Raw genomic sequence first — 11,622 nt, 5'->3', positions numbered from 1 at the left:
ATTGGGCTAAATAGTGAGGCCTGGGCCCCAGGGGGCCTGGCTGATCCACCCCATTTCTGCCTGAGCTGCTGTCCTACTGCTCCTCTGCCCACCTGATAGGCCGGGCCATCAGGAATGCATGACTTGTAAAAGTGCGTTTCTGTTCACGCACAACTCATTAGGGCCAAAGGACAGAAGCAACATGCATGTGCATCATGCATGGATAAAGAAAATGAGGTCACTCCACACAAGCAGTATTCCTTGGCCTTGAAAGGGAAGGAAATGCCTAAGGACACCATGCTAAGTGAAAGAAGCCCAGCACAAAGACTGCACTCAAGCCAAATTGAGTGCACCACCTTCAGTGGTGCCAGGGGCTGGGGAGACTAGGGGCTGCAGGGAAAGATGGTGTTGAAAGGGGACGGAGTCTCAGGTGGTAAAGATGAAGTTCTGGAGATGGATGGTGTGATGAATGTACAACAGACATGGCATTCTTCTCCTGGGTCACTGAAGACCACTTTACCACAAAAATGTTGCTAAGTCGGGGCCCCTATAGGAGGAGTGATTAGGAGGCTGACTTTGCTCATTTTTCTGTTATTTCATTGGCAAGCTCACAAACTAGGGTCACATCTGCCTAGCAGGCCATCTCTGACCCAGCCCCGAGGGAACCTGGCAGCTCCCTACCCCCAATCCCTCGGTCCTTGTCTGCAGCAGTGGGGGGCATTGCTGATCCTCTCCCTGTCATCCTGGGTGTGGGAGGCAGAGGGCCTCCTCTCTCTGGGACTTGGCTTTCGCCCACCTGGGGTCCAGTCCCATGCTTCAGAAGGTACCCATTGCTGTTTCCACAGTGATGGACAAGTATTTTTTAGTGTTTTGCTTTGTCTTTCCTTCTCAGTGCTGGGGATGGAACTCAGGGCCTCACACATGCTAGGCAAGTGCTTTACCACTGAGCCACACCTCAGCCTGGTGTTTTTTTTAAAAGACATAAAGCAAACCTGCAAACAGCACTTAGCTCTGGCCTTGGCCTTTCTTACTTCCAAAGAGCTGAAGGCTTTATTTTGGGGAGCAGGGCTTAGCACCAGCATGGCCACTCTCTCTGAAGCCCAGGACATGGCCCAGTCACAGACAGGTGACAGTCCTCATGAGCTGGCAACCAGCAGTGTCTCATGTGGGGCATTACTCAGAACAAGGGTCCAGCACAGTGTCAGGTTCTAGATCAGCACAAGACCTGTAGTGCTCTGGCCAGGGAGCCGGGAGGGATATGGTCAAGGATGCAGTTTTAGGGGCACAGAGCAACCTCAGCTCTAGCTACTAACTCCATGGCCACGTCACAAATGGTCCGCACTGCACCCTCTTCCATCAGCACAAATGCTAATCCCACCCATCTCCACCTGCCAGGCTTCAGTGACCATTCAGTGCATTAATGCTGTCACACAGTCAGCAGCCATAGACAGAAACTTCTGGAGGCAGGCGTCAGCAGCTGGAGATTGTATGGCTCCGGTGCCAGCAGACCTGCCAGCCCTAATCTGACCTGAGGTCCTTTCTGACCTCATTTATATTCCTGAATTACACAAGCTCTTAAAATGATGAGTTCCACATAGTGACACCTCCCCTGTAAGGCAGCCTGGTGTTTGTTCTTAATGACCTTGACTTTCCAGGCAGACCTTCAGATCTCTGCTCAGGGGTGAAGGGGTAACTAGGACCCCAGCCCTGTGCACACTAAGCTTTTTCTATGTGTGCACCATGGAACACTATGGGCTCCCACCCCACAGCGCCCATGCACAGCTGCTACCCAAAGGTGCCCACACCTGCCAGGCACACAGGACTCCATCAATGAGCCTCTGTGCAGCAGGGGAATTTTGCAAATAAGTTCAAAGTCACCTGGTCCTGCTCCCCAAGTTCACAGATCGTGATTCTCTCTCTCCTCAGATGCCAGGGAGTGCTGCGTCAGGCCTGGCTGGCTAAGGGAAGAGGCACTCATGGCCCGGTGTCCCTCCTGAAATCCTCTCACTGGCCTCTACTGGCTTTCAGGCAAGACAAGATAGGCGACAGAACTCGTGGACCCCGTGCAAAATGAGAACACAAGACTTCATGTTCAAAATGAAGGATTTCAACACCACTAGAGCAGGTCATGAGTCACACTTGGCCAGGGCTGGCACCACTGTACAGAAGCTGCTCCACTTCCAAGGCCACGTACAGAAGCAGACAGAACCACCTGTCACACGCTTGTCCCTCCAGGGTGTGGGAGCCCAAAGGACAGCAGGCAAGTCCAGGCCTGCACCCAGACCTTGGAAAGTTTTCCGGGCCCTTCAGATCATGTCTGAAATGGCTTCCATGGTCATCAGTACCTGCTGTCCATAGTGGCTGCAAAGGCAGGAAAGGGACGCACAGAACTGCTGCCCTAGTCAGCAGCAGTGGGGGGCTGAACCCCCAGGCACTCAGAACCATCCTTGATACAAGGCAAGCCCCTTTGCCTCTGCCTTCACCTTGGCCAGGACCCTTTATCCCTCCCCAGTCTCCCAGCTTCCAATCTGCTCTCCCAGAAGCCCCTGAGCTGTTTTAAAAACACAAAGCTGATTTTGTTGCTCTGACCCTGTTAAACTTGCCATGGCTCCCTATTACCCTAAAGCCTGGATGAAGATGATGGATATCCAGAGCCCCACATGCCCACATACGCACGTACACCCTTCCCCAGGCTCCAGACCCACCCTCTGATTCTCAGTTCCACCCCTGGGCTCTGGCCCTCCCACGTCAGGGCCTTCCACTGGGGCTGTGTCCTCTTCCTGCTCCTATGCTACTTAGAAGGAACTTTCTGCCCAGCTCTCGCCACCACCCCAGGGAGGCCTGTCCTGATCCCCCATAGGCCAGGCCGCCCCAGTCAGTGCCCAGTGTCACTGCAGCCTGACGCATGCTCACAGGTGATTATACAGTGCGTGGGTCACTTGTTTGCAGTCTTTTCCCCAGACAGACCCCAAAGGGCCAAGAGGGCCAGGGCCACACCTGCGTCTTTCATCATAATGGATCCAGCACTCCACACACGCTTGGCCCAGAATCAGGCCTGATGGTGCTTGTGGCCTGGCTGGATGACTCAGCAGCATGCTGGGTCATCCCTTGACCAGAATCCCGCAGGGGTCTCCGTGAGGAGCACTGGGCACCAGAGTTGCCCGGTGCCTCTGCTCAGCCTGCAGAACCGCAGATGGAACAACCACTCACCACAGCAATGCTGGTGACAGCCAGCACCATCCACAGAAGTGCTAGACCCTGGAGACGGGGCTGAGGGACACAATTCATGGAGACTAAGGAGGTAGAGGCCTGGTTCAAAGTCACACCCGTGGGAAGCAACGAGGCCAAGGCTTATAGCCTGAGCCAGCTCTTATCCACCCAGCCAATAATGGAACCAAGCCAGCACACGTACACACACACAGGCTCTAACTAAGCGAGACTGGCCAAGTGTGAGTGTGAACGGTGCGTGTTGGGCCCTTCTAGAGTCTGTGGATCGGGGAGGCTGCTTCCAGGGGAACCATGAACTGGGGGTGGGGAAGGTCACCCCATAGGCCAGATGAGCTCAGGGCTTCAGGCCAGTCCATCATGGAGACCCCTCCAAATCTCGGGGGACAGGCTTGACTAGCTACCTCTGTGACCTTGAACCAGGCTGTCAGGAGCTCCCCTTTCCCAACTTCCTTAGGAAGAGTGGCCCAAATGAGGGCTCCTGACTTTCCTCAGAAGCATAGATTAGCAGGCAGTGGGAGGTGACAGAGGCTCTCTTCCCAGCGCGAGCAGGGCCCCATCCAGCCCCCATGTGCCCCCGTCTCTCTCCCATTCATTCTTGGGATCCCCACTCCTGGGCTCTAGAATCAGGAGCTGGGAGTCCACTCGAACTCAGGCTTAAACTCACCAAAGCACTACATCTTTCATTTTGGTCCTGTCTACGCATCTCCTCTATTCGTATGCATTTTAATCACTTTTAGCTAGGCCTGTAATCCAGCACTCCGGAAGCTGATCCCCAACTGTACAAATTTTTACAGGAACTGACTCCCAAGAGCCCCTGTTCCACACCAAACTAGGATCCTGGCCCCCCTCTACCTCGCATGACTGCCCCCCCATTGCCCAGCATTTGCCCACAGCCCGAGGCAGGGCTCAAGCCTCCTCCTCCCTCTGGCCACTCCTGTGGTTCCTCTAACAAAACCCCACTTCTTCCAGGTGGCCACCTTCTTCCTGCCCAGCCCATTCCTCCTAACCCAGGCCACAGCCCAGGGCCACAAACCCACAGTGCCTGTTTAATCTCAATTTTTAGTTATAAAATATGTAGTTTTTGTTTTGAAAAAGAAGCCATAAAGAAGCAAATAAGGTGAAAACCAAAAGTGGTTTCCTCCCTGCCCCTCCTCCCGAGCGAGGCCACTCACACACTGCACTTTCGTGAGCACCCTTCTAGACCTTTCTCTGCACTCACACACAGGACATGTTCCAAATCTATCATTTTGTCTTTATGACGATGATAAGTTTGTAGTTCTGGGGATGGAACCCAGGGCCTCCAGCATGCAGGGCAAAAGTCTTATCAAAGCCACACCCTAGCCCGTGTCACCACTTTTTTAATGGAACAATACATCATCTTTTTCCCATATGGAAACATCGATAGGTCCACCGGCCATTTGTCAGGACCACCTCATATGCACAGCAGACAGACCACAGCTCCCCAACCTGAGGGCCCTGTGAGGGGCACAGGGCTTCCTGTTACTATGACCGGTGCTGAGTCAACATCGCCCCATGTCAGCCCATGAGCCCGTGAGGTTAGTTCTGGGGGCCTCGATAAGCCAGGCCCTGGGCTGGGCCACCAAACTCTGCAAGCCAGACTTTAAATGCAGAACACCCAAGCCAGAGGGAGTGCAGATCGGAATAGCCTAGCCGAACTGCCATGCTGGGTTCCCACAAACCATGGGCCCCCCGGTCGTCTTTATTTCTCCTTGGATCTGATCAGCAAAAAATGCTGAGAGCATTTTTTGCTGGCGTTTCCTGATGACTCGGCTGGCCAGCTGTCGGGGGACTTCTTGCTCATCTCCCTGGGCAGCCAGCTTCCCCTCCCCCCACGTGCTCTGGGAAGGTGGATGAGGGCTGGAGGGATCTCTTGGCCGGAGCAGGTCCAGGGGGAGTTCTCCTGGGCTGGGCCATCCCTGCCCCTCCCTTCCTCCCACCCCAAAGCCCAGAAATAAGGACTTCCCTCTCCCACCCATCCCACCCTTGCCTCTGCCAGGGCCCAGCAGACGGGGGAGGCCGCCTTCCGGTCCCAGAGAGGAAGCTTCTTCCTCAATTGTTCTGTGCAGAGCCCAAGGTTCAGGCCCTGGCTTCAGGAAGAGGCCACGTGGTCAGTAGGAACATTCCTCCACAGCCGTCCCCAGATCTCCCATTGCCAAGCAGGCACAGGCAGCTTCAGAGCTCAAAGGCTGGTCCTCATCCTAAAACAAGGTGCCCCTGAGGTCCCAGGGCACACCCTTGGATATAACAGGGTGGCAGGGAAGCCCTAGGTAGCCACACCAGGCGCCCCTCCTTCCCACCCACACTTTCCCGCTGGCCTCTCCTAGCCCTGGGACAGCGGTGTCGGCACAAGCATGGGCCAGAAAGACCCGTGAGGCCTCATGGCCCAAAGCTGCCTTGTTACAGAAGGGGACTGGAAACCCTGGAAAAGGGGTAAGATGACCACAGCAACACAGCGATCTTGATGCTGGGTCTTTGCCAGGCATTGCAGAATGATAATCAATTGCTAGTGATCTCGATTCATAATCACAGCATCATTGTGCTGAGTGAGGCATCGCAGAGTCCTCACAACCACCCCACAGGGGAGCTGCTAGTGTTCCCATGTCACAGGTGGGAAACTGGGAGGCTCCGGAAAGGGATCCACACCCCCTGCTGGGCCTGGGCACAGAAAGTCCACACTGTCCACCAGAGACCCCCTCTCTATCCCACCCCCAAGCCTGCCCGCTGGTGGACTCCTGTGCCACACCACTCCTGGCCTTGGTCATGACCATGAGCCAGGTTCCCTGGGGGCTCCAGAGAAGGGCGATCTAGGGACAACCCTGAGTGTCTCCCACACAGGCGAGAAACTGTGACTTGTCACTTAGAAGGCTCTATGCCAGCTGACAGGTGGCAGTTGAGGAATTGCGGGGGACAGCTGAGGAGGCAGGTGTCTCCAACAGTTTGGAGGGGGGTTGGCTTTGAAAGCAATGTGGGCTGGACTCAAAACCATATAGAACGCTCTCGAGCTGGCAGAAAAGCCACTTTCCAGCTCTCCTGTGGAAGGGTCGAGCTGTTCCTGAGCTGGTGGTTTCTGGGTTTTAAGTGTTACATTTCAAATATTTCAAACCCCGAATGTCATTCTAACAAGTTCTCCTCCTGGCTTAGAGATTAATTTCCAGCAGGGATGGCATTTGGGTGGGGGTATTAAGGATTTCAGTTAAGTATTTGGAATTAATATTTTTAATACAAGCCCATTTGCAAAGAACACAACCTAGCCATGGCCACCTGGCTGTCCCCTCCCCAGGCTGCCGACACCCAGTGCCCGGGTTTCACTTTAATGATTCAAATTGGGCTTGAGCCCAGTGGTTCTCAACCAGGAGGATTTTACATCCCTCCCAAGGGACACTGGGCTGTGTTTGGGGACTTTGTGGGAGGGGTATGGCATCAAGTGTGTAGAGCCAAGGATGCCTCTTGATGCCCCCCTCCCTACCCAGGCCAGCCCCCAGCACGAAGAGGTGTCTGGGGTCCGGGCAGGCAGAGGGACAATCTGGGCTGGCCAAGGTTTCTGGTCAGTCTCACCCACTCGCCGCCCCTGTGTCTCTCAAGCTACACATGGAGGTGTACTTATCACAGGAAGTCTGGGGTAGGAAAGCAGGAAGGTTCTTTAAATCCCATCTAAATGCTTCTGCTTACACTGGGGAGGGAGCCACCGCAAAGCTGTGTCCAAACCAGCCCTTCAGCTTCACAGTGCATGGTGAGCACACAGCTACTCAGTAATTTGGTGCCTGACACCCTTCTGCTGATTAGTGAGAAACAGTCCAGTAGCTTCCTACTCTGGGTTTCCCCCCGAGGATGTCCTGCCCCTGTCTTTCTGAATCCTCACAGCAGCCCACAGGGAGCAAGCTCCTCATCCAGGTGTGCCGAGGACAAAAAGGAACTTCTGTGGCTGCCTGGCCAAGGTCCTCAGTCACTCCAGGTGGGCCCCTCTGCCTGAGTGCTTTGTGCTGCCCCTGCCTGGGAGCCTTGGATTCTGCCGTTCCCTGGGGCTGGTCTTACCTCACTAGGGATTTCAGACCAAGCAACCAGGAAATGTTCTGAAAGAGGTGTCCCAGAGAGGGAGGGTGCAAAGAAACCACCAGGGCTCTTTCACCACTTAAACGGGCCCTGGCTTATGCTATTTTTAAATTTTTAGAACTTAGGGTTGTGGGCCCTGTGTGAAAGAGGAAGACCTGGGCTGGGGACTGCATTCATTACAAGGAGTAGTTGACATGGGTCCTAATTCTGTAGCCTCAGCCAAGATCATTAGTGTTACAAATGCCATCTTTCTCTCTGTGTCCAAGAAAATCACAGTAACAAATCAAGGATGTCAGCAACCTGCACTAAGAATTCTCCATGAGCTTGGCCCTAGAGCTGACTGTGTGACAAAGGCCATCTGAGTAATTCTTGTAATAAACCATGGGGAAGGGACTGTGATTAGCCCCCACTGACAGATGAGTAAACTGTGGCTGAGTGGCTAAGGAATGCCTAGGGTCACACCCTGGAAAGTGGCAGAGCCTGGGCTTCCTGCCCAGGTCAACTTCACCGCAGAGTCTAAGGTGCACAAGGTTGGTCTAACCAAGAGCCGAGCACTGGCACAGAGAGGCGAGGTTGCCCAAGGTCCCTAACTCTCAGGCCAGGAGAGAAGACATCAGGGAAGACACTAGTTAGCCTGAAACCCAAGGAAAACTTTCTCGACAACTGTCGGGTGTCTTACAAAGCCGGGGGCTGAAGGCTTCTTAGGAAAGGTCCTCCCACAAGAACTAAGCCACGTTTCCCTTCTTGGAACGGAAAGTCAGCCCCCTGCCTGAACTCCGTTATAGGCCCTCTTGAAAACGGAAGGGCTGGGGACAGAAACCCAGCTGTTGGGGGGAAGGGCAGAGTGTCTTCATGTGCCCCATGGTCTTAGAGTGATCACAGCCCAGTTTTAAATTTTACCCCATCCTCCCGTTTCCCTTGGGACTTAAGAGTCACTAAGTGCAGGATGCACTTGATTTGTGTCCAGCCACCCTCCAGCCCTCCTAAACCAGGTGGCCCAGGACATTCCTCAGTGGTAACTCTCAGGGGAGAGAGACTCCCCTTTCCCTCACTTGCTGCAACAGGTAGACACTGAGAGAGGCCTAGAGACAGCGACCTCCATCGTGGGGGTCAAATTGGGGATCTGGAGGCCCATTACCTCTCTCAGAAGGACCCTCATGCTCAGAAACAGCTCTTTTCACAACCCCGTCCCAGGGTAACTATCCAAGTCATTTTCCCCAGCGCCATCTGCTGCTCTTTCTACAGAGAGATGGACTTCTATGGGGTCAGAGGTCCTGCCAGACCTAGGGTCCCAGGGTCCTCACTGAATCCTATGTAATCCCAACAACATTTCAAAGACCAGAGAAGAGGACAGTGGCTGCTTCTTAGCTGTTCCTAGTTAGAGCCCCACTACAGGGACAACAGACACTGACCTTTGTCTGCATGAAGTAGCCTTCTGCCTACGAGACAGAAAGCTGCCCACCGCAAAGCAAAATAGGTTTTTAAAACTAATGGCCCCCTCAAACACACGGCACTCCCCGCAAGCCCCTCAGAGAGATGAGTTCAGGCCCAACCACAAAATCCGGTACAAAGCAGTCTGCAGGCCCCAGAGGCCACAAGTGTATGACTTGTGTTCTGACCCACCTGAGCCTGGAAGCAGAGTGCTGGTCCTTCTGATGACCCAGGATGGCCCTGACACTCTTCAGACAGAGAGCACATTTACTTTGCCAAAGAGACACAGGTTCCTGTTTTCTCTGCGTCTTGCAGAGGACACAGGAACTGAGGGGCCAAGGACAATGGCAGGATAGGTCTGGAGTCCTGACCCTGATCTGGATCAACAAGTAAACCTTCCGGGAGTCACAAGGCCCAAGAGGGCTCAGAAGCCACTTCCACACCTGCTTAAAGCTTCCCTCTGGCCCTGTAGCCCCTCTCTCTGGATATCTCTAACCACCCCTCTCCCTGGCCGCTCCCCCCACAACAGTCCCCAAGCCCAGGACCGGGCAGCACTCACATGCCCTGCTCCCCGTACTGGTTGTAGAATTCCATGTGGCTGCACGCCTGAATCCAGCCAACGATCCAGGTCTCCTTCTTGGGGATGGGCGGCATGACCACCTGGGCTGAGGCCCGGAAGTGGGGCGTCCGATAGCGGAGCACCACACTGGAGGACTCGTCGATACTGGTGGGGATGGGGTCGATAGAGGCTTTGACATCGATCACGGTGATCCCTTCCCGGAAGACTCTGGCTTTGCCTCCGATGCTCTGAATACAGCCCATGGCACACAGGACCGCTCTAATCTCCAGGGAAGGCCAGCAGTCCCAGTGGAGACAGGGCATTGAAAAGATGGAGGCGGCAGAACCCAGTGTAGACGGGTGCGATCCAACCTCAAACCTCAAGACTGATATCCATAGGATAGAGCACTCACTGAGTGAAGGGGGCCTGTTTATAAATAAGGATTTTGCTGCATCGCAAGAGCCCTGGGCTCTCGTCTTCTCCTAGCAGTGGACAAAAATCACCGATATTCTTTGGGTTAAAAAAAGAAAAGTTTGGAGTTTAATGGATAAGCATGTTGTTCTGACATCCAGCCCTTCCTGGCCTCACACGCGGGGATGGCAGCTCAGAGACTCTCTCTTAAGTCTTCGGAGGAAGCAGGCGAGCGCTGGCAAGACACATAAATAAGGATGGCTCGGTCCCCGCGCGGTCGCGCCACCCTTGCTGCAGAACACCGACTTCCTGCCCTTCTGCCTTCCGCACGCGCTTCCCCGGGCACCCGCGCCCGCCTGGCGGGGCCCAATCAATGGAAGAGCGGTTTCCGTTCAATGGGCCGAGCTCCCGGCGCCCTCGAGGACAGGCGCGCTCTGGGCTCAGCGTTCTCCGGGCCCCCGTCGGCGCCCACTCGTGGGCGCACCGCGAACCCCTCGCAGCTGTCGCCGCCGATCGCCGTTTAGGGTCCCGGGGCTGCTGCCGGGCCGCCGCCGCCGCTGCCTGGTTCGCCGCGGCCGCCGAGGACCTGCCGGGAGGTGGAGGGGACAGGGCGTCAAAGTTGAGCCGAACTTTGCTGCCGGGGGCGCGCGGGGGCGCCGACGCGTGTGCGCGGGGCGCGGGCTGCGGAGCTGACGGCGCAGCTCTGGGCGGTCTCCCCGGAGGCGGCGGCCCCCCCACCCGCCCCGTCAGTGGCAGCCACACGACCGCACTCACCAGCGAATAATCGCCGCCCGTGACATCTCCGCTGACACCCTCCCAGCCCGGGGGCGGGGTGGGGGGCGACCGGCTGCCACTGCAGTGGGTCGCCAGGACTTGCCGGTCCTGGCACTGCCGCCGGCGCCGCACCGCCAGCGCCGGGCGCCCCTTCTCTTCTCCGCTCAGGTCCCTCCGGTCCCTTGGGGGCGCAGTGCCACCCACCTCTTGCCAGTCTAACCGAGCGCGCGCCACTTCGCGGTCCGGGATTGCCGGACCCCAAAAGGCGCGGTGTCCCTGCCCGGTCGCTTCGGGCACCTCGTTGCCCCCTCGCCAGGCGCGAGCTGCCCCGAGCCCCGCGCGTCGGGCGTGCTCGCAGCTGCCGGGGAACTTTGGCGCGCGCGCCCCCACCCACGCCGACTCACCTGCCCCCGGGGTCGCTCCGCGTGTCCGGGCCGCCGCCCTCCGGAGCCCCTGACCCCGCCGCCGGCACGTTCTCGGGGATCCCCACTCCCCGGGGCAGTACCCCTTGGCTCAGTCTACTGGGGTCTGGGGCCGGCGTGGGCTCCCCGGGCCCCCACCCCCTCCTGGCTCGGGGCGGCTGGGGGTGGCTGGGGGCGGAGGGCTGAGGCTCGGGGCTCTCTCGCCCCCACCCCGCACGCCCTCTTTATTTTATGATCATTGCGAGCGTGCTGTCGCCGCTCAGCCCCGCCGCCCCGCCGCAGCCGCCTGGCGCGCCCCGCGCTGCCTCGCTCTGCTGCAGCATCGGAAAGGCAACCAGGTCAAACTTTGCCGAAACTCGGCCCCTGCGCCGGCCTGGGCCCCGCGTCCGCCCGCAGCCGCCGGCCGGAGCGCAGAGGGCGCACGCAGGGACCGCCGCCCGCTCGCCCGCCCCGCGGGATGCAGGTCCGCAGGCGGCCGCGGCGGGCGAGCGGGCGCCGCCTCCTCCTCCCCGCCCGCCCGGCTCTCCACCCTCGCTCGGGCACACAGTGCGCCCTCCCCCTGGTAATCCCTCTCTCCCTGTCTTCCCCCCTCTCTCCCTCTCTGCAGCGGCTGAGGGAGCTGAACCTCTCCTTGCAAAACGACATTTCCTTTTTGGCTAGCCCTAGGAATTCTGGGTAGTGTAGTTCTGCGTCTGTTTCGGGTCCAGGGGGGCTGCTCCCAGTGCCCTTTGACCTCTACAGGCCAGA

The 11,622-nt window shown here is 57.1% G+C and overlaps 1 protein-coding gene across 2 annotated transcripts in view; it reads right to left on the bottom strand.

Annotated features, from left to right (window-relative positions):
- Fam78a (family with sequence similarity 78 member A) overlaps positions 1-11,622 on the bottom strand; it is a 46,803-nt gene that overhangs the window by 25,386 nt on the left and 9,795 nt on the right. The window contains exon 2 of one of the 2 annotated variants that reach the window (XM_074052985.1): positions 9,269-10,265. In XM_074052985.1, the coding sequence (XP_073909086.1) occupies positions 9,269-9,591 (323 nt within the window). In that variant the 5' untranslated portion in view covers positions 9,592-10,265. Of the gene's footprint in view, positions 1-8,901; positions 9,184-9,268; positions 10,266-11,622 lie in introns of those variants that run through there. The other variant, XM_074052986.1, reaches the window with a different exon arrangement.

The sequence above is a fragment of the Castor canadensis genome, chromosome 13 (assembly GCF_047511655.1).
Source record: "Castor canadensis chromosome 13, mCasCan1.hap1v2, whole genome shotgun sequence".
NCBI classification, from domain to species: Eukaryota; Metazoa; Chordata; class Mammalia; order Rodentia; family Castoridae; genus Castor; species Castor canadensis.
Note: the sequence above shows the minus strand (reverse complement) of the source record. Positions and strands in the feature narration are given on the sequence as shown.